Source organism: Colletes latitarsis, chromosome 1, assembly GCF_051014445.1.
Source record: "Colletes latitarsis isolate SP2378_abdomen chromosome 1, iyColLati1, whole genome shotgun sequence".
Taxonomy (NCBI): Eukaryota; Metazoa; Arthropoda; class Insecta; order Hymenoptera; family Colletidae; genus Colletes; species Colletes latitarsis.
In genome coordinates, this window is record NC_135134.1 from 47,703,435 (window position 1) to 47,726,133 (window position 22,699).

The 22,699-nt window shown below is 31.3% G+C and overlaps 3 protein-coding genes and 1 long non-coding RNA gene across 10 annotated transcripts; 1 reads left to right on the forward strand and 3 right to left on the reverse strand.

Annotated features, from left to right (window-relative positions):
- Nucleotides 1-49: 49 nt before the first annotated feature.
- Nucleotides 50-9,438, reverse strand: LOC143352003 (uncharacterized). Of its 4 annotated transcripts, none has more exons than XM_076784241.1 (12): nt 9,289-9,438; nt 8,468-8,531; nt 7,104-7,306; nt 6,921-6,985; nt 6,766-6,843; nt 4,608-5,074; nt 3,800-3,956; nt 3,559-3,732; nt 2,979-3,473; nt 2,775-2,910; nt 2,436-2,661; nt 50-2,348 (listed from the first exon to the last, which is right to left on the reverse strand). In XM_076784241.1, the coding sequence occupies exons 2-12, from the start codon at nt 8,491-8,493 to the stop codon at nt 1,790-1,792; spliced, it is 2,586 nt and encodes an 861-aa protein (XP_076640356.1). In that variant the 5' UTR covers nt 8,494-8,531; nt 9,289-9,438; the 3' UTR covers nt 50-1,789. The 4 variants fall into 4 exon arrangements, with proteins under 4 accessions (XP_076640356.1, XP_076640347.1, XP_076640339.1 ...); XM_076784232.1 differs by having other exon boundaries at nt 2,436-2,658; nt 3,800-3,959; XM_076784224.1 differs by having other exon boundaries at nt 3,800-3,959.
- A 260-nt stretch (nt 9,439-9,698) lies between these two features.
- On the forward strand, nt 9,699-11,356 carry LOC143340986 (uncharacterized). Of its 4 annotated transcripts, none has more exons than XR_013079541.1 (3): nt 9,699-10,021; nt 10,118-10,479; nt 10,591-11,356. It is a non-coding gene; the product is annotated as an uncharacterized LOC143340986 (long non-coding RNA). The 4 variants fall into 4 exon arrangements; XR_013079540.1 differs by having other exon boundaries at nt 10,118-10,163; nt 10,256-11,356; XR_013079542.1 differs by having other exon boundaries at nt 9,706-9,780; nt 9,906-10,021; nt 10,118-11,356.
- A 13-nt stretch (nt 11,357-11,369) lies between these two features.
- Nucleotides 11,370-17,068, reverse strand: LOC143340977 (protein zer-1 homolog). The gene is made up of 9 exons (XM_076763457.1): nt 16,268-17,068; nt 15,846-16,113; nt 15,433-15,751; nt 15,135-15,340; nt 14,878-15,049; nt 13,878-14,201; nt 13,650-13,799; nt 13,326-13,578; nt 11,370-12,782 (listed from the first exon to the last, which is right to left on the reverse strand). Exons 1-9 carry the CDS (start codon nt 16,740-16,742, stop codon nt 12,586-12,588), a joined length of 2,364 nt encoding a protein of 787 aa, XP_076619572.1. The 5' UTR covers nt 16,743-17,068; the 3' UTR covers nt 11,370-12,585.
- A 202-nt stretch (nt 17,069-17,270) lies between these two features.
- Nucleotides 17,271-22,672, reverse strand: Rnrl (Ribonucleoside diphosphate reductase large subunit). The gene is made up of 12 exons (XM_076771403.1): nt 22,399-22,672; nt 20,939-21,208; nt 20,751-20,839; nt 20,463-20,640; nt 19,796-20,159; nt 19,419-19,723; nt 19,178-19,340; nt 18,727-19,115; nt 18,457-18,644; nt 18,041-18,349; nt 17,770-17,958; nt 17,271-17,676 (listed from the first exon to the last, which is right to left on the reverse strand). The coding sequence occupies exons 2-12, from the start codon at nt 20,973-20,975 to the stop codon at nt 17,419-17,421; spliced, it is 2,469 nt and encodes an 822-aa protein (XP_076627518.1). The 5' UTR covers nt 20,976-21,208; nt 22,399-22,672; the 3' UTR covers nt 17,271-17,418.
- Nucleotides 22,673-22,699: the final 27 nt, after the last annotated feature.

Genomic DNA, 22,699 nt, shown 5'->3' on the forward strand with positions numbered 1-22,699 from the left:
TTTGTGAATGTACTAATGAGGATTCGTGATCTTTCTCTCAAAAAACATATCGTGAAATCAGAAAAGTGTTGCTGTAATATTTTATTTTTGTTAAGGGGCTTTTTTTAGACAAAATTTGTATACTTATCTGTGCACATTTTCAGAACACATTTTTTTATGATATACTTATTAATTTATTGAAGAAATATATCTGACATTGTGTCATATTTAATATAAATACGATTTCCTCGCTCACTTTCTAAGAAGCAGTATTATCCACTTCATTAATTGCAACATATTGCTTTTCACTGATAAAATGTGTATGAAGTTATTATTTTAGTGAATAATGTACAGAAAATTTAAGCTAAGAAAATATGGATCTATTTAAACTGCATACAAATATTTTTAGTTTTTTAAAAAGTATTAAATTATATAAGAACTTATGTAATAACTTAATTCTACTCTAGGAAGCCTGCCAAAAATTTTCCTTTATTGAACAGGTTTCTAGGGAGATAAAAGTTGTTAAAAACACTACTCTAGTAATACTACTATATGTAGTTTTTGCTAAAAATCATACAGTTTCGTAATACAAACGTATAAGCGTCGTTCGAATGAAAATAATTTACTTAATCCTGTGCCTATGATTATGAAAATGGATTAAGTAAAAAATCTGAAAAAATTTAATTTGTAGCTTATTTTGTATTTCAACAAACTATATTACACTAACACAGAATAAAAAAATATTAAAAATGATTGGTTTCAGCCACTCATCGTTTAAATACGTGTATGCCACTTTGTGAAAATTAATAAGAATGCATACAAGTTATTAAAAAGAGCAATATGAAATTGTTAATGGAGAAATAATGAAATAAAAAATTATCGCCAGAGTATGCTACCACTTCTTACTGGTATTTGTTTTTTTTAACTCAAATAATAGTTGACACAAGTGACCGGCATCTGTGTACTTAACTCATTTGAGCGATCCGTTAGAATTCGAACAATTCAAAGACTAAAGTTGCGACTAAATCTCTCCACAAGAAATCTAGCGAATACGATTTGATTGTAAGTAATTTCGTCAAATTAATATACGAACGAACACAGAAAATAGTATAAAACAGTAGAAGTTACATAATAGTGTTTATTATAATTATCTATACGTGATAAGTTTATCGAATTTGTTATACGTCCATTTACATTAATAATTAAAAATTGATATTTGTTATTTCCCAAATATTTTCACCAAATAATTTTTTGATGCACAAATAATCGCTACTATTACACAACTATACTTAATAAAATGCTTATACGAGTAATGTCCTTTACAGTTCTTATTAATATTATAGTCACTAAATGTGCGTACATAGTGACTTTTTGAATTACAAAGGAATTGAACATCGTGAAGTTTATAGCATCGAGTGTACATTTCAAACATGTCCAATGTTTATTAAATAAAAATTTTTAAACTTCAATCATATTGGATGATTTCATATAAACTTTCTGTTTTCTATCATCTACGTACATAATTACAACGATGATCTAACCACTTAAAATTATTGTTCGCATAAAGATTTCTTACAAACACGACATTTAATCGGTTTATATCTACAACAAATTCGTTGAAAACGAACAAAGTTTCTGTACATAAATCCTTAACTTCGTCCAAAATATCTACGTAGCTCCATAAATGTAATAATCCCGTTGTATGAAACGCTGATCATGAAAGTTTTCTATGGCTAAGTTTTGTATATTTGTGAAAAAACAATAAGAGTATATTAGGATATGATTGAAACGTACTAATAATTCTTGGACTTTACATATCTAATTTCTCAAGTTTTACTTTCACCTCCTTCTTCATAGTATCCTTTTCATCTATTTCAATTTTTTCATTGTCCCTTTCTTTGTCTTTCCCAGAATGTTGTTGTTTCTTATCTGAATTACGGAAACGATCATAACGAGAATCTTCGTCGTCGCTGGATTTACCTCCTGCTTCTGTTTCCCTCAAAATATCGCCCAAATCTTTGTCAACATCATCCCACAACTTATCGCTACTATCGGCTGGATAATCATCATCTTCTTCTTCTTCGCCAACCTTTATTCCGTTTTTGCTATCTTTCGTGCTCTTTTCAGATTCAGAAACATTTCCTTTTTGTTCGGCTGGTTTACTGGATTCAGCAACATTAGTACAATCAGTAGTAATTGCCGATAATGTGTTACTTGCAGATTGTGGTTCAGAATTAGTTGGAGATTTAGTATTTTCGGTGATAATTGCAGCATTTGGTGTGGAAGTAGTATTAGCAGATGACGATGATTGTAGATGTATTCTTTCCGCTTGTCTTCGTAATGCTTTATCGTCATTATCACGCACATACCTGTATACAATATTAAATATTATTATATAAACATCGATATCTATATAAGAAACAAACAATTTGTAGAATTAGTTTTGTAATTTATACCGTTTAAGGTGACTTCTAGTTGAACAATGAAGCGCTATTGCCCTTTCGCTGTTTTCGCTACGTGGTAGATACATCTTGCACAATTCACAGAATTGAACTTCGACACGTTTTATATATTCCGCCCCAACTTTGATCATTTGCTTACTTTTAAGCTTCTTTTCCGTGTCATTTGTACCTTCACTCTCTGGTTTCTCTTTCTTCTTCTCAGGAGACTCTTCATCTTCTGCTATAAATTATGTTTATGCAGCAATTTTTAAAAAAAACTTACATTTGTAAGTTTTAAATCAAATTTAAATTTATTAGAAAAATAATAATATTATATAATAATTAATAACGTACCGTCCACATCACCTACGGAATCTAGAGTCATGAAATTATCGAGATTAACTTCCTTGTCATCTTCCTCGGGTCCACTTGAATCTGCTTCTGCTTCGCCATTGCCAGCGTTCATTCTTTCTTTCAACGCACTCTTTCTCTAAAAGAAGAATACATTATGTACGAACATGTTAAAGAAATAGTTTAATATCGCGATAGAAATAATACCTTAATGTGATCCAAAGAGCACATGTGAGTTTCAAATAGCATTGGTGATCGAAATTGAATGCGACAAACACGGCAAAATGGAGTAAGGAATCGTTTCATTTGACGATGGGAATCTGATAGCTGATGCACTGCTTTAAGGGAACGATAATTGAGTTTACAAATGGGACAAAACATGGTACGAGATGGTAAAGTACCACGTGCTGCATCACGGGCCTCGACACGTCGTTGTTCTTGTCGTTGTAAAACACGCATACGGGTCAAAGTTGCCTTATGCCGGGATGCGATTAATCTCATTGCTGCACTGTGACGGCGCGAATATAAATGCAGCGAATATTCTTTAAAAGTAACACTACGATGAGCGCAATGCGGGCAAGTTAATTTAATGAATTTTCTGCCATCTCTCCTACTGGGTAATTCTTCAGAACCAGTGGTTCTACCATGATCTGTCTTATCATTATCATCTCGTTCCTCATCGTCGCCGTCATCTTCATCGTCCTGAAGGGGTAACGCAATAAAAACAACATCCATCGTAACACAAAAAGGCATAATTCTGATGATTAAAATATTGTAACCTACTTACCTCGTGCTTTCGATCATCATCTTCATCCTTTACTTTAACTTCGTCGTCGTTTTCTTCTTCATCTTCGCTATTTTGCCTTTCTCGATCTTGTTTTTCTTTCTTACGTTTTTCAACTTTTTCCTTTTTTTCATCTTCATCTTCTTCTTCCTCTTCTTCGTCGTCGCGTTCATGTGGCTGAATTAATGTCGGTAAATGTTATAATAAGTATTATAGAAATACATTAACAGTCTTATGGAGTTACCTTTTCATCATCATCCCAATTACTTTTGTTATCATCATCCTCTTCATCGTCATCGGAAAATTCAGCGTTAATAGCTTTGGTCATCTCTCTATCCTTGTCCTTCATGCTGGTTCCTGATCCTGACTCCTTTTTACTTCCGGATAGCCTAGTAGTACCGCTACTAATGACACAGCAATTTTGTTTTGACTTACATTATTTCCCTTCGTCTTGTTCTGGTTCCTTTGTCTTTCATTATATCATCAACCAAAATATTTTTTTTCTTAGTTGACATACAGCAAATATCGCGATAGTATTTGTTTCTTTTATCCCCCTTAATTAATGCATTTCGTATTGCAATAAAGGTCTTAACTATTCAGCCTTTTTGCATTGCATTGTGCTCTTATTATGTCTTCGCATTTTCGCGTCTTAAAATACATCTAAGAAACAACGTTCTTTTATATATTGGTTTTAGTCACCGCTATGTGTAAGAATGATAAATAATGATCTCGTAAAGTACAAGTATTATAGTAGTTCTCATATCAAAAGTAATTACATTGTGTTTTGACGATACGCACACAGTGTATTTATGCGTATCAGAATCAATTCCCTCTTTATTTAGAACCCTGCGAAAAGTTTGCCTCTCGACAGTAGAATATTGGTTTCGTGCGATCATTTGTGTCATTTTTTTGTTTTCTTTTACCATTTATGTCTATCATCGTCTTGACTCTCATGTCATATAGTCGGATATAGTCAGATCGTTTACTGACAAATAAGCAAGCAGGCTACTAGGACGGTATTGCGGTTGGTAAGTGATTTATTAATTAATTACCTCCTGCGCATTTTGGTAGTGGTCATGCGCACACGCTGGATGTAGTCTCGCGATCGCGATCCTAGCAGCTTGCGTCGATAGTCAAGCGATGGCAGAGTACGCTTGCGAGCCATGACGACGTCCGATCGAGAGCTCATGCGATGGAATCCACCCCCTCTACCACTGCCGCGAGTTGAAATGCGACCTCTGTAGTTTGAGCTTTGATGCGATATTCGCCCTCGACTCGAGTTATATCTCTGAGTTGGAGGCGCCATTTCGCTAATCCGAGGGGGTGGTGGAGGTGCATAGCTCCGTGATGCTGAATGACGGTCCTCTGAGCGGTGGTACGATGAAGCACGTTCGCTCTGTCTCTTGTCCTCGTACACGGCCGAGGATGACGACCCCTTATTATCGTCATAAGGTGCTGACGCAGACGAACCACCGTACGACGAAGAGTACCTCTGAGAGCCGCTACCGCTACCACCACCCTGCCAAATCAAATTCAATTGTGCTCCTTCCCATTGTATCTTTCTCTTTTCCTGCCCTTCTCTCTTTTACTCTAGACACATTTCTCCCCAACATTGTTCCCTCCTATCACATATTCTCCATACATTTTTTTTTTTTTCTCTAATTCCATTCTGTCGATTCTTTTGTACTCCCTCATTTACTTCGCATTACAGTGCCAATCGTCTAGTACAAAATCATCCAACCTTGTACCGTTACGGTCACTACACCCATTCCCGTTGGATCACCAAAATATAGATTTACCATCCCTAAGTTTGAAAAGCACCTAAGATACGGTTTTATCTCTCACGTTTCAAATATAAATAACTTTATATACCACTTTTTATTCTATATTAAAAACGATCTTTACTTTTCGAAAAATATAATAGTTTATTCTTGCCATTTCATTCGTTGACATGATCTCTGAATAGTAGCTATGGTCAGCATTCACAGTTCCTTGAAGATATCAAATGAACGGAATTCTGTATGATTCTGCATTAATTGTTCATGGATAGACCTTTCCAATTTGGATGATATAAAACAGATGTATTTTTTTGCATATTCTTATTTCTAAAGCATTCTTTCATATAATGTTCTATACGCCTCACGCATGCTTATATGGATCACGAAATCAAATAAAACTAATGAAATTGTAGTTCTAATGATACATCCTTGCACAATTTTCTTTAAGGGTAAAGTATGATGGAAAAATACTTTGTGTACTTCCACTGTTTGTGCAAAGCTTTCCACCAGCATATATTCTAGTTTCAAAATCTATCTGTGGATATAGGGTAGCATTACGCATACAGAAAAGGCTGATGTTTCTTAGTCATTGTTAATTGAACGTAACTTAGAATGCATATTCTTTACATTGGAAAGGTCTATGATTACTTTGATATTACTGACAATTTATTTCATTATTCCAATGATTAGTTTTAATTGATGTAATTTAGAAAACTGCACAAAGCAGTACATTTTGTTAGAAATTTGTGCGGTGCGGCAATGCAGGGATGCTGTCAACATTTCAATAACTGATCTGCATTATGCAGAAAATTGGTTCAGTTGAACATATTGTTTTACGTAAAGAACAATGCAATTGTAATGTCAGCATTTTAAAATTCGTATTTGTATATATCTATTCATCTGTTCTGATATTTTTCAGGTTGCTCTCAATACTTATTAATGCAACTGTGTGCAGGTAACAATATAAGTACCATCTAGGTGTATTTCATCTTTTAATTATGTGATGTTTTCGCAGTGTTCCACCAGTAGTGTCCCAACGCAAAAAGAATGGGTGTTCAAGTAGCCGTTGGCTCGTCGCTTGAAAGGAAAGTATGACGACTTATGAATGCCTTGCCTACTACTTTTTTCTTTTTATTTTTTTTTATTTTTTTTTACAAATGCTTAGACGAGTGTCCTGAAAATATTTTTTACATGGAATATAATATTCCGAATATTATACTTAAGCCTTTTCAATGAAAATCTTTCAGGACCATCGTTTGTACATGCTACATAATTAAAAACTTTAAAAATTTTCTGTGAAGCAGGGCTTTCAAGATGGAAAAATAGTTCTTGACCACAGCACGGTAGGAGATTCAAACAAAATAGACTAATGCTCATTCAAGATGTATCTTGTAACAAGAACATTGTTATATTTATATTATAAAATACATACCTGATAAGAATCGCTTCTCATCCTCTTACGGGTCGAATCACTCGATGATCGATGATCATCTCTTCCAGAGTAAGAATCCTAAGAAGTACAACACATACTCATGGTATTCATAAAAATAGTTATGTATACAATCATTACTTTATTCGTATACTTACTCTTGGTCTTTTATAACTATTTGAATGTTCACCCCTTCCTCCCCTGCTGGAATATCTCTCAGATCCTATCAAAAACACAAACATGTAAGTGAATTTTTTTTGTGAGTATATTTGTAACAAATCAATAACTTATACAAATGTTATGTTATCTAGATTATTGCCAAGCCCCATAGCCCAACTAACCAGAATTATATTTTGAACGAGAGTCGTAACTGGTTGTCGAATATTTAAATCTGCCACCTCTAGAAGAAGAGTAACCTCCTCTACTAGACATGTTTCCTCCTGTTGATCCACTATTCCATTCATTTCCACTACCGCCGCCTCTTCCCCTGTATGAACTGCCGCCGCGAGAATTAAATCCCCTGCCGCGCGAACTCATATTAGAGCTGCAAATCAAAGAAAGTTGGTTTCAAAATATGCAGTTTCTTTTAAATCAACATTTTATAAACTGGTATCAATCTTTTCTCTATTATCTTAAATAAAATAAAGTATATCTAATTATCAATACAACCAAACACAAACAAATACTGTAAATCACTAGTAACATTCTGGATGTGTTCTTGAAATTACAAAAACATTCACTAACTGCCTCCACTTTCCTTCAAGACTTATTTTTTTCAGCTGATAACTCATGTTTAACACTCGGGTAACGACGCCTGGGTCCATTCGGACCCACTCAAAACGCGAAAAATAATAAAACAAGTGGCCACAAGAAGCCAAAAAAGTAAACAACATTTCGTATCTTCTGAAAATAAATATAGGGTCAAATGCTATATTTATATACATATGGAAATGTTATGTACATGTTGTACAGAATCAGAATAAATATTGTTATTATAGTCCTACCTCTAATGTTATCTTAAAAAATTTCATTAACTTACTAGTTTCTCATAGTAAAAAAAGGTTTGAGTGCAAAGGATTAACGCCATTTTTTTATATCTTAGCATATATTTCCAATTCAAATTACTTCAAAAAGAGTTGTAGCTATTCAAAATTAAAGTTGAAAAAAAATCTTATGTTGCACAACTTCAAAGTCTACATAAATACACATTATTTTGATGTACAGAAATGCTACAGATATATCAGTAGATTAAACAATATAAATACTATAAAAATTAAAAGCATATGTATAAAATAAGTTATCAAATTCTCTTTTATATTACTCCTATAAGAATAAAACTTTATTATTTTTTATGATATAAAAACATACCTAAGAAAGCAAAGAAAAACAAGAATAAAATCAATATTTCAAAGATTTATAGTTTTTAAATTTTCTGGTCACTTCAAGTTTTATTTGGTCACAAAATATCACAAAAAATGGGTCTTGGTCATATTATTTAATTCATTAAATCAAACATTTCTTTCATTCATTCTTCATAATATCTAAAACATTGAAACTACTTTTAATGTTAATATTAGTTCAAGCTTTATATACATGCATAAAAAAAATGTGAATATTAAAATACATAATACATAAATTTAAAAATAAAGTTGCTCAACCACGATAAATTAAAATTTGTAAATATATGTTTTGTATTGATACCAACCTGCATTTGATGTAGCTGTAACTCATAATTACGACTTACAGATGACAGATATGGTGTGAAAAGTCTATAGACAAAACAAAAACATCCTTATACATTGTATCAAACCATATAAATACATTCATTAGATATCATTATATGTTATAATCTTTATTTAAACATCCAATGTTATTCACCTATTAAATATGATCTTCAAAACAACTTGTTTTAACAAATAAAAATATTGGAGTTAATATATTTTGTTGTCCAAAATTTAGCATTATATGTTCAATAATTCTGTGATATGTATTTAACATTACTGGAATTCTTGACAAAACTTTTGCCATTAATAAAACAATTTACCTATATAATATACACTCTTTAACTTAAAATTAACAAGTTTATTTTAAAAATAACAGATCTGATAGTTATTTGCAATGTAAAACTTTGCAGTACCATCAAATATTTATTTTTCTGATCGATAAATTTATGTAACAAATGTCGAATAATGTTATTGTTACATTGTAGAACGTGCACGTTTGCTAAAGATAAAAAAAAATAAGACGCACATTATACATCGTTCATTGATGCTTACATTACACGATTCGGAGCAATGTTTCCGGCGTACGCACGTATTAAATAAATGTTTTAATCTAAAGTAGAATACGTTGTAGACATTTCTGCGTTAGAATGTTATTTTTTTTTAACGAAATTAAATGCATTTCTACTAGGATAATCGATAATTTTATCGTCTAATTCCTAAAATTAATGGCTACACTCGGGCAAAATTTTAAAATAAGGATTTATTGGAGAATACGCATTTACATTAGTTAAAGGAAGCTTACCTTACTAAACTGCGAAAGTTTCCCCTGTAGGAGATGCTATCGAGTAAAATTTATATAAAGAAAATCACGTATTTCGCACAAAACTCCTCGCACATGCCGTGGACGCACAATCAGGTAAAATGTCGTCCTTCCCCTGGGCTGTGGCGTCACTCTTCTTCCGAGTTCTAACGATCGCGGGGAATGAAGGAACAGAACCGGAAATTGATACATTCATGACTCATATTTATGTTTTAGTAATGTTATATGTCTTATTTGTTTAGTATAGAAGCGCTAAATAACGAACTAATAATTTTCAATAAATTAATTTTTTGTAATATATTTTTAACATCTTGGAGAAATTACTTTTTGTCTTCTGTATAGATGCATAGAATTCGAATCACATTCTATGCAAGTACATACATGCGTGGTATCTCTGTCCCATCGACAGCGCCACGCGGAAACGATTCGAACGTTTTTCGACTTCCGTTTCAACACTGCACGTAGTCAATGAAGGTATACAAATAAATTGTTGTTACTATTAAACCGTATTTTTCTTACGAAATTTATGAGATTGGATATACGCTCTTGAGACCCTTAGCCATATGACCTAATTCCACCTTTTCACGTGGATTCCATAGTTGTAACCCCGACATGATCTTAACTGGCGAAAAGGGTGGGTTATGCTCTGAACTCAGATGTATAGAAGGCTTATCCAACTTCAACACCTCCAGGATGGATTCTTCCACAGATACCTGTAAGTTGGTGAAGGTTGTTTTGCAGAGTAGCTTGTCTGATCTTAAAACTTCAAGGTTTCTTTTTGTTGAGTTTTCTTGCCATGTTCTGTTTTAAGGTCTTCTAATTATTGGTGATGGAAGTACAAAAGCTCTTATACATAGGTATTCCATTCAAAAAAGAGCTACAGTTATCTGACTTTGTGCCCAGCAAATAAGAGACTTCAGTGGCTAGCTAATGTACCTTCCTTTGTCAGATGCCTGGTCTTTGTATGGATACTAGTCTAAGGTTGATATGAGCTTAGTGGCTGCTAGGTAAGACCAACAAGCAAAAATTCATAGGCACAATTGCCAGATACCAAGCCATATCAATATACTGGACAGCTGATTCAATCATTTTCATTTAAAAATCTAAGAATGAAACTAGAAAAGAAGAATGAAATGTACCACTAATTGTGGTACTACTGGTGGACAATTTTAGGTACTTTCTGACCATCATTGACCACTTCTTTTACTGACTAATGACAGTACTGCTTCCAGACATGTAGGTTAACACATAGTAATTTCAGCATGTTGTTCACCATTATTACAGACAGAAGTATGCAATTTGAGTCATTTCTTTTCGCCTATTTCGCAAAGATCAAGATATTGCCATACCATCCCCGCGTTCACTGGTGAAGGAATGCCTGTGGCGTCTTTGTGTGGGGATTTTTCCCTAGGGTTGTTCGTGGTGGCGCTTCAGTCGCGCGGAAGGGCGATTACGCTCCCGTCCGTCGTGCACATAAGTCGGTTCCGCGCTTTGTTCCCGCATCGCAATATATAGTTTTATAAAAGGAAGTGGAAGTTTCTAATTTCTTTTCCACACGGGTACCTCGGATTCCTTCATCTGGTGACCCTGACGTGGTCCTTTATTTGTCTCATTAGTAGCGCCATTCGCGGAAGCAATAGTTACTGCCACGCAAGAATCGAAACGAGGGCGCTTGGTTCGCCTAACGTTTTCTGGCACGCTGATTACATATCGCAAATCAGTTATCGTTTAAAACATTCAATTATTTAATATGGTACTAAAAAGTATATTTTGTTACATATTCGTACATTTATATAAAAAATATAAAATATGTTATTATAGCAATATGTAAATATTAGAATAAATTTTATTTAACATTATTATCCATCATACTAGTTTTTTCACATTCATTTTTTTTTTATTTTTTTTATACACATTCATTTTCCATTGAAATATAATTCTCGCAAATTGTTTCTTTTACTACTTATACGTAATTAAAATCAAAAAGTAAAATGGTATTAATTATTTTAACAATTATGAGGATGAATAGGATTTTATGAAATGAAAAAATAAAAACAACTCAATCTTATATCATGTCCTTTTGTTATACATTAAACAGATCAGGATTGTTTGCAAATTCATTGCACGCATATATTGATATTACATAATGATTATAACAATAATCGATTAGATAATAATTTGTGTAATGTATTTGCCTTAGTTATTCAAATCTATAAAAGAAATTTATAAATTTGTTGTAAGTCTATATGATATATTTGTTTTATCAATTCATTTTATTTGACAATAGCATTATCGTTTAAAAGAATTCCGATTATAATAGTATAGATGTACCAACACGTAAACCTACTTAATTTCATTGTTATTTTTTCTTAATTATATTTACACAATAACCTAATGTATCATTTTGCTTAAAATCTTTCTATCAAATAAAGTTTAATGGCAACTGAAAAAATTAGTTATAATACAAATATCTATAAAGAATCCACACAGAGACATATGAAACTTAACATAAGTTTTTAACATCAAACTTCAATTCATTATTGTTAATTAAAACAGAGAAATATATTATTTATAAAGATTGATAATACACTGGTGGACAAAATTATAAGACACCCTCATATAGTACTCATACTATACATACACTTAGTATAGTATTCATATCGAACAATATTACATGTAAAATAAGACTATTTATTTTTAAGTAATATTTATAAGGCAATGTACACAAATATAACCTCACAAAATGACTTTTTGCAAGAGACTATTAGTAGTGTCTCATAATTTTGTTTTACCTCAATTTCGAAATATGCTATTACTGGGAAATGTTTTGATACTTTCTATTTGTTTACATCTCGATAGTATTCTAGGAACATTCTTTTTATATTCATTCTCCTTCTTTGTTAAGTAAGTATTGTTATACATACATTAGTGTCAATCAAATCAGGTATTTTATAATTTTGTCCTTCAATGTAAATATCAAAAATATTTTATGCCAGCTAATTAATAATGAATACGATAATAATTCTTTTCATACACATTTTAGAAATATTTCATAACATGTAATAAATAAAATATGCAATGAAATGTTCATGTAAGGAAAGTGTGAGTAAGATTGTTTGAGCAGTCATTCAACTTGAAATGTACATTCTAGCAAATAAACATACAAATACTTTAGCATATTGTAATAATCTTACTCACACTTGTTGATTAGAAGTATAAATATGAAATATTTTACTTCAGATGGTGTTACATTTAAATTATAACAGTGCAAATTATTTCTTAATTGACTAAACCAAATTCTACATTTACAGGTGATTGATGGTCATATGCATCATTGGAGTTGTTACTATGATAGCAATTTTCAATTACAAAATGTGCAAGTTCTTTTATACGTTCATATGGTCTTGGATCAGACATTAAAGTATTCAATTTCTCAAAACCTCCTTCTCGTACAACCAATATGCAATATTTATGAGCTGTTAAAAGAATAATTATCGTTCTAATACAAATTACTTGCGTTACTTATACTTTTATTAAGAGTTAAACTTTTAATCATTCTTCTTAGCATAAATAAATAAAGAAAAAAAAAAGAAAGAAAAATCAATCATTCTCAATTATTTTATAAGTATATTATTAACCCCTTACACTACGTTGAAATTCGGAAGAAACCGTGCCTAACCCATACGCCCGATTGATCAGAACGAACCCTAATATCGGAACTTGAAACACGATATGTCAATCGATAGAATATCGATATTTACGAGTTCGACTCGTGATATTCATGTTTTGTTGAAATATCGATTACGAGTCATACTCGAGTTATTCACGTTTGACATGAAATTGAACAACGAATCTGACTCGTAATATTTAAGTTTGGCCTAAAATTTTCATCACGAGTCAGACTCGTGAAAATAATGCAAGGGGTTAAGAATTCTATAATGTAAATGACCAAAACTTTATAAAAAAAAAAAGCAATCTACAAGTTACAATAAAATTAAATGTAACAATGGTAAACTTACGGTAAACAGTCGTGAGATTAGCAAGAGCCCAAACTGCCCAATGCTGACATTGTGGTGTATGATATACATCTAACAAACGCAATAATGGTACAAACGAACGATAATTGATATTGCGTTCTGAAAATATATCCCACTGTTCAATAGCTTCAACCATAAGTTCAAGTATTTTATTTCTATTTGGTCTTTTAATTGTCCATGCTTCAACACCATCAGATGCTATATGAGCTAGTATACCAGCAGCATTATAAGGTATCTAATCATAGAACAAAAATTTTAAATACTGTAAAAATACAATTATCGATTGAATTATAGATATTAAAATACCTCAATGTCTTCGCTACCAGAATGTAATAATTTTTCAACAAACATCATGTAGTCTTCTTGTACTAAATGTACTCTCAGATGTTGTATTTCAGCTATATTGCCTAATAATCCCATCATATTTTTTAATAATTCTTGTTTGTGACGATATTGCTGTAAAAACAAATTTTACATGTAACAATATACTGCAATTTTTGTCACTGATTTTATTTAAAATACAATAATACATGCCTTCACACATTTACGAAAAAGCTCCATGCCATTTTCATTAAAAAATCGTTCGCAATTTATAGGTGTTTCATCGGTCATGTTCCACATTGTTGACCATGCTACTTCCAAAACATCGTCAAATACTTTAAAGCGAACTCTATATTGTATTACTTCAAGCATTATCTTAATACAACCGAGATTGCCTAATAAACGCTTTTCTCTGCCTGTTACATGACATGCCAAAATGTTTAAAATATATGTTCCAATTCGTTGAATATACCCTCCTTGATGTGTGTGTTTAACCGAATGTAAAAGTAGTTTCACCAATGCTTCATAATTTGACATCTCATAAAACATAAATAATATGTTACAATTAGATATATTTTTATCATTCACAAAATATTGTATAATATGAACAGCCATAACTAAATGTTCAATATAAATAATATGTAAAATTTTAATTTATTACGTGATATAAGATCTTTATTTACTAAATAAAATCTTAATTTATTAGACAATAATTGCTTATTAAGAATGATGCAATCAAAAAGAATTTTTTGGTCTTTATGGCAGCATTTCTTGAACATATCAAAAATTTTGAATACTACATAAAATTTTGATTTATTACATGGTATAAGATCTTTATTTACTAAATGAGATCTTAATTTATTAGAAAATAATTGCTTATTAAGAATGATGCAAACAATACAAATTTTTTGGTCATTATGTAGCATGTTTTGAGCATATGAAACTATTTTGAATAATATGCAACATTTTGATTTATTACATAATATAAGATCTGTATTTACTAAATGAAATCCTAATTTATTAGAAAACAATTACTTATTAAGAATGATGCAATCAACAAGAATTTTTTGGTTTTTATGGCAGCATTTCTTGAGCACATAAAATTATTTTGAATCCCTTTTATGTTTTGTCCTGAACGAAAAAAAAAATTCTTTTTGATTAAATTTTAAAATACAGACTAAATGTTATTAATTTAAATAGGTATGATACATACAACATCCTGTGGTATACGGAATTGACATAATATTAGGCAAACATTGCGCATTATACTTTCCTCGTTTTTATACATGCTCATTCCAGTGAGAAGAGTAGAAACAATTCTTTCTTTCAATTGCGGTTCTAACTCATTCTTTTCTTTCATTTTTATGACATAAAATAATGTTCCACTGTAAAAGAATCATATTCTGTATCAAACTTTTTAAACATATATTTTTCAACATGTAACTCATTCTATTATTGATGATTGAATACCTCCCACGTATTTGTATATGTTTTTCTAGTGGATGCTTTTCCATTGCTTCTAATATTGCACAAAGTGCTTGATCCATTCTATGACAATTTTCAAATCTGTACACGCGATAAAGATCATTCAGTACTTTTAATAAAAAACCAGGTCTATTATTCATATAAACATGAGCTGCAACCAATATCTGGTCTTCATTTGCATCCCCTGCTATCTGACATTCAAAAATACAATAAACTTAGGAAAATAAACATTAAAAATATCATATAAAAATAAGTATTATGTAATATTTTTTTTGTCATTTACCAATTTTGCTGGAATATTACGTCGTCTGCAAGCCCCGTCGCTTGTTCCATAGAGCCCTAAAAATTGTAAAGGCCTGTCTAGTCTGGAAACAAGACCTGGTATATCACAATGCTTGCTATTACTAATATCATCAAACTCAAAATAAGAGGAGTGTTCAACTGCTTGTATTCCACGGTCTACTATTTGTATTCCTGCTAAATTTGTTCCACTAATATCCAAAGAAGTTAATTGTGGCAAAACATTCACAATGTTGGACAGAATAGTATTAGGACTTTCAAATCTTGCTTGCGAAGACTCGAGTTGGGATATATCCAAATGCCTAATCACAGACATTACAATGTTACATTAAACATTTCATTTGAAACATTACATATTTTATAAAGTAAAAATAAATAAAAAAAACAATTAAGTACCTTAAATTTTTTAAATGGCAAATGCTGTTAACAAAAGCTTCTGCCTGAGTATTAAGTCTGGCATTATGTAAAATTAATGATACTAAATTAGGGAGCATGTCATAAGAATGAAAATAGACTACATATAAATTGTTGGATAAATCCAGATGTGTCAAATTGCTTAATCCAGTAAACAGTAAATTGTACTGCTGTGGTGGAAGTTCAATATATTCTAAAGCCAGACTTCGTAGATTTGGTATCTTGAACACATATCCTCGTTTGTCATATTCTGGTAATTCGAATTAATAATATTTTAGAAATAATATCTTGTGACAACTAATATTGTTATTGTACAATTATTAATACAGATTTGTATTGAAATTGTAACATTAGAATCTACTTAATCGTACCAAATGAAAAAGAAAAATCATTTGTATTCTTACCATAAAATGCTGCCAGGTTGATAAAAGAATTCTTTCCTCGACATGCTAAACTGTGCAGATTACTTGCATTGGCATTAATATATTCAATAGCAGCTTCCGTGACATAAGGACAATCAGTAAGTTCTAATTCCACAAGTTTATGAGAAATTAAAATTTGCGCTGATTGGTTAGTCATGTTAGATCTCGCAACTTTGACACGTTTAAGTTTAGTTGTTGATGTATCACTGAATATGTGAAAAATTTCATCGTGGAATTCTATTGTATCACTTCGTAGAACGTATTCGATAAGTTTATCACATATGTCGGTCGGCAAAACCAATCCTTTCGAAAGGCTCCGTAAAGAGTTTTCTTTATCACATTGCTCTTTTACCGAGATAATGTCTAAATTTTTGCAGATTACTCGAAAACAAAGTTCCGCCAAAGATTTAGGCCCTACGTATTTATTTAAATGAAATAAATATTCTATATCCGCCATTCTGTACGTTAAATGAAACAAATTGCGTAAAATGTTTCATATGAAAATATGGGCAACAATTACGAAATTTCAACTGTCAAATATGTCAAACGCATCAGCTGGCGCATCATTGCCCAAATTCGTTGCAGTGGAGTATCATTTTATTTACATCTTCTTCTTTTTTCGCAATTGAAATAATGAGGGCAATATATATTTAATCGGCGCAATGCCGAATCACTCACAAATGTGTCGAAAATAATGTATTCGCACTAGATAGTCAACGAAATTTATTCGACACAACTGGAACGCAACTATTACGTATATATCTACTCACACTTGGAATTTGACATTTTACTTGACTACCGTAGTAACGCTACCCCTGAATACTTGACTATAGCACATACAATACAACACAACAATTTATCAGCATAACCTAGGTATAATTAGTTACCTATCCTGCATTGCGCGAAATTCTGAATTCGTATGTATTTCAAGAAACTTTTCAATGATAATTAAATACTTAAAACTGAATGACAATGTGTTATAAAATATAGACAATAAAATACTTTATTTCAGGATCTTTACCAAATCACATGTTGTTAATTATAATACTTATAAACTTATAAAATATTTTACATTTATTGTATTCCTAAGTAAAAAATTAAAGTACAAAATACAATCATCAAAATGTTTATATTTATGATCCACAGGCCATGCATGCATCCCCATTTTCGAGAGAACATGCAAGCACAGCTTCAATGTCTCCATTACTTTTATTTTTCACCCATCCATTCTTCTGTGGAGTAGACGATTCTTCAACATTTTCATTTTCGGAATTCAGAGACTGATCAGCACTAACAGTACTAGTATTTCGTAATTTTGATTTATCAACTGTAAATTGAAGAGCATTCGCTGCCGGTTTTGTTCTTAAGTAATACATACCGGTCTTTAAACCCTGTAGCAATCGAATATTTTGTATGTTTATCAATAATATTAGAAATCTAAATATGAAGTGAGAAGGATGCATTGACATAACTTTTAAGCCTACCATTTTCCATCCATAAAAATGCATTGAAGTTAATTTTTCTGTCGTTGGTTTAGCCATGTGAACATTTAATGATTGCGATTGATCAATGAACGCACCACGATCTGCTGCCATTTTTAAGATCGTTTTTTGTGATATTTCCCAAACAGTTTTGTAAAGCATTTTCAAATCTGCTGGTATACGTTCAATTTCCTATGAAAGTCATCTTATATTAATATACGTTCTTTAACGTAATTATTTAGTAGTATAAATAAAAAATGTACACAGTATTAACCTGAATAGAACCATTATTTGCTATTAATTCATTTTTCATATCCTCATCCCATAGATCTCTTTCAGTTAAATCTCGTAATAAGTGAGGATTCACCACTTGAAATTCACCAGATAATACTCGTCTTGTATAAATATTACTTGTATATGGTTCTATAGATTCATTATTTCCTAAAATCTGTGCAGTAGAAGCTGTTGGCATGGGAGCAATTAGCAGTGAATTTCTGACTCCATGTTTTGCAATTTTTTCTTTCAATGATTTCCAATCCCACAAATCAGTTGGAGTGACATTCCACATATCGTATTGTAAAATCTAAAAATGTTAATAACATTATTTATATGTTATGACATCGCAAAAAAATTATTATAAATTTAATATTAAATTATATTTTAATTATTCCTATAATTTAGTTTACTTACTCCTTTACTAACTGGGCTGCCTTTGTAAGTTTCATATGTACCCTTTTCCATAGCGATTTCACAACTAGCCTCCAATGCACTATAGTATAATGTTTCAAATATTTGAATATTAAGTTGTTGTGCCTCTTCACTTTCAAATGGAAACCGCATTAAAAGAAATGCATCTGCAAGTCCTTGTACTCCAATACCTACGATACACGTGACAAATATTTTTATGATTATGAATAAATTAACATATTTGCACCGTGCATAATAATTAAAGACATTTACCAATAGGCCTGTGTCTTAAATTTGATGTTTGTGATTCCGGAATTGGATAGTAATTAACGTCGATAAGTTTATCCAAATTATATGCAACAATTTTTGTTACTTTACGAAGTTTTTGGAAATCAAAAGTTTTATTAGTAGTATCCACAAACATATTGACGGCGATTGAAGCCAAATTACATACAGCAACTTCATCTGGACTGGAATATTGTACAATTTCTGTACATAAATTACTACACTTAATTGTTCCTATATTTTGATGATTCGATTTACGATTACAATGATCCTTATAGAGCATATATGGAGTCCCTGTTTCAACTTGTGAAATAAGAATGGCAGTCCACAGATCTCTGGCTTGAATTTGTCGTTTATATCGCTTCTCGTTTTCGTACCTAATGCAGCATATTTGTGTAAGAATAATAAACATTTAATTGCGTAATATTAAATGATGTACCGTGTATAAAGAGCTTCGAATTCATCGCCCCACACATCATGCAAGCCAGGAGATTCATGCGAACACATTAAAGTCCAAACACCATTTTCTAAAACTCTTTTCATGAAAAGATCAGGAATCCATAATGCATAAAATAGTTCTCTTGCTCTATTCTCTTCTTTACCTATTAATCGTAATTAAACATAATATTATGCAAGTACGAAAGTATTATTAAATGTAGTATATTTAATCAGTAATTTACCAGTATTTTTTTTTAGATCCAAAAATTCAAAAATATCTGCATGCCATGGTTCTAAGTATATAGCAAATGCTCCCGGTCTTTTATTTCCACCTTGATCGACATATCGAGCTGTGTTATTAAATACTCGGATCATTGGGACCAAACCATTAGACACACCAAGTGTACCAGCTATTGGTGTACCCCTTGCTCTGATACAATGTACATTGAGTCCAATACCACCAGCTGATTTACTAACAAGTGCACATTTTTTTAATGTATTATAAATTCCTTCAATGCTATCTTCACTCATTGTTAAGAGAAAACAACTGCAAAAAAAAAAAAAATGAATTTTAAATCATGGAATGAAATGTATTTTATTATTTATGTTAGGAATGTACCTAGACATTTGCTGTTTCATAGTACACGCAGAAAAAAGCGATGGCGACGCATGTGTAAAATATCGTTCTGATAAAAAATTATAAGTTTCTATAGCTCTATCAATATCTTCCCCATGAATAGCAACTGCAACTCTCATTAACATGTGCTGTGGTCTTTCAACAACTTTTCCATACATTTTTAATAAATAACTTCTCTCGAGTGTTTTAAAGCCAAAATAATTGTAGCTAAAATCTCTCTCATAAATTATTGCAGAATTCAATCTACTTGCATTATTTTTTATGATATTGTAATATTTTTCACTAATAACAGGCCTGGGTTCATTTGTATATGGTTCCTTTACATTGTGCAAATCATGCATTACCTCTATAAATGAAACAAAGCAATTAATACAAAAATAAAATTATTAATTAAAATTTAATTATTAATAAAAAAATAAAATAAATACAAATATATATATATATGAATGAAATTGTAACTTTGTAATTATAAAATTGTAAAAAGAGTAGATCAACTTAAAATATCAGCTGTAGAACATTGCAAAATTTCTGCTGGGAGAGAAGTTACCAGATATGCCGACTATGGTTTAAAAACTTTTTTGTTCTATATAAATGATTGACAGGTGAAACCTTGTGTAACAGTTAATATTAAATATAATTAATAAAATACCACTAAAACTTTTCTTTGTTTCCTTGTGAAGATTTGAAACTGCAATCCTTGCAGCTAATATAGCATAATCTGGATGCTTAGTAGTCATAGTGGCTGCAATTTCTGCTGCAAGATTATCCAATTCGATTGTAGTAACTCCTGAATACAAACCATTGATGACACGGAAAGTAATAGCAGACTATAAACAAACAATTAAAAATGCCATTAATTTATCTTATCGTAACAAATTGTAGATAGTTTTCATTTAAAAGCAACAATGAATAATGAACAGTTAATAATGAAACCTACAGGGTCCACATAATCCATGTCTAGATTGTAACATAATTTTTGAATTCTGGATGTTATTTTGTCAAAATGAACGTCTTCCTTTTGCCCATCTAACAATAGTAAAGATTAGTTTAATATTACAATTATATTCGTACGTAATAGATTTCATGGAATAGTAGTGTAAATAGATTACATTTTACAATACTTACTGCGCTTTATTACATACATCTTCCCTTTTCCAACCATTATAGTTCACAATAACGTAGTCTTAAATCAACGAAACTTCTTAAATTTTTCTTAGTCTTATGTATGCTTTTACACAGTATTTTTTCAGGTTGTAACGTACTAGTCGAAAACAGAAGCAGTTCACATGCTGGTAGGCTCTCAGCCTGGGTGTAGGGAGTGGTCATGTGACACCCATAAATGATGTTTGAATACGAAGACGCGATCAACGGTTTCTTAACCGTTACAAATGTTCCCTGTACAATATTTGAGTGAACTTATTTTCCTTTTCTTATTAAATTGCCGTTCCTTAGTAATTTCTTCGCAAAGAAATAAACGAGAACTTAAAAAATTGCTTTCCAGATAAACAAATTCAACAATTTGTGATACTTTTGTAATATATGAAATTGAGAAGAAAATCTTTACGGAAATTCAAATTTAATAATTAATCGATGATGAATATAGTGGCCATATTGTTCGATAACCTTCCCCCATTAACGAGTATTTTTACTAAATGATTTTCTTTCACACCTCATGATCTAATAAATGATCAAACATTCAGAATATAACTGATCGATAATAAATAATTGTAAATTAATTAATTATTAAAATACAAATTATTTGTTCTACATATGAAGAAATCAGCTAATTACTTTAATGCTTAAATTAACAAATCAGTTTGCATTATCTAATAAATTATTGCATGCAAATTAATTACATTAAACAGTTTAACAATTTTTTTCTTTTGTTATTTATAATATATTATAACACATAATATCGCCTTCCTACTTCTGTGCTTCAACTTTAACTAAACGGATAATTCATTTATGACCCTGAAATTATAGTAACTCTCTGGTAGAGAAAGTGCTCACAAAATGTTTCCGGCTGTCATTGCTTCATAGCTCATTTCCGTCTTTCATTATTTTAATATTGTAATACAATTCCAGTTACGCACACGTTTTTGTTTAATTTCTTTGGCTTTTAATCATTATACGTATTCTTTTTATTACGAATCTAACCCGGAGATACACGGTACATTGATTATTTTTGTTGACCAAGGAAGCAAATTTTTTTATTAATTGATAGTTTATTAATTTATAAGAAAAGTTACTATTCCCATTTTTACTTTTGTAACAAAGAATCGAATAAGATTTCAACTGTTGATTGTTCGATCGATCCAAAAGATGCACAAATATTATACGTCACATTAATATTACATTGTCGATTCACCTCAGAAATGTACGGCGCATCGATTACTTTCGAACTTATTCCGCAATATAATATCCATTATATTTTCTGTTGCGATAAAAAAATAAATTGCACTAAAAACAAATAATTATTATAAGAAATTGCGAGATATGTAATTCTTATCCGCTTGGTGGATCTAGCGTTTAAAACAATAAACGCAAAATACCACTTTATGAGGAACAGCATGAACGTGACTTACATCAGTATGATTCTCAACCCATTTGTTAACGGTGCCTGTACCAAAGCGGTTTTGGTTTTTCGGGGCAGAGTCAAGATCAAGCGTGGTCCACCGTATTTTAAACATGTTCATCAAAGAAGGAAGCAATTCGCCAGCCATCGGTGTGGTCAATCAGTTATTACTGGACTCCGGTGCTCTCTTATCATTCACATAGTGCACCTAAATATAGAGTGACACTGTGGCACTAATTTGTTGAATGAAACGATAGGTGTGTTGGTGCTTGGGGGACTGAACGGCATTGTGGGGTAGATCTGCAGAGTAT

Bases quoted from the DNA above. Each gene is read 5' to 3' on its own strand.
- LOC143352003 (XM_076784224.1), bottom strand. From the start codon at position 8,493: ATGAGTTACAGCTACATCAAATGCAG. The intron at 7,307-8,467 runs GTTGGTATCAAT...TTTGATTTGCAG, and splicing joins TACAGCTACATCAAATGCAG to CTCTAATATGAGTTCGCGCG. The intron at 2,662-2,774 runs GTACGTTATTAA...CATAATTTATAG, and splicing joins TTCCGTAGGTGATGTGGACG to CAGAAGATGAAGAGTCTCCT.
- LOC143340977 (XM_076763457.1), bottom strand. From the start codon at position 16,742: ATGGCGGATATAGAATATTTATTTCATTTAAATAAATACGTAGGGCCT. The intron at 15,341-15,432 runs GTAAATGACAAA...TTTGAATGTCAG, and splicing joins GTAATATTCCAGCAAAATTG to ATAGCAGGGGATGCAAATGA. The intron at 13,800-13,877 runs GCATGTATTATT...TTGTTTTTACAG, and splicing joins TTTTTCGTAAATGTGTGAAG to CAATATCGTCACAAACAAGA.
- Rnrl (XM_076771403.1), bottom strand. From the start codon at position 20,975: ATGGTTGGAAAAGGGAAGATGTATGTAATAAAGCGCA. The intron at 19,116-19,177 runs GTACATCATTTA...ATGCTGCATTAG, and splicing joins TTCGAAGCTCTTTATACACG to GTACGAAAACGAGAAGCGAT. The intron at 17,677-17,769 runs GTAGGCTTAAAA...CGATTGCTACAG, and splicing joins ATTTTTATGGATGGAAAATG to GGTTTAAAGACCGGTATGTA.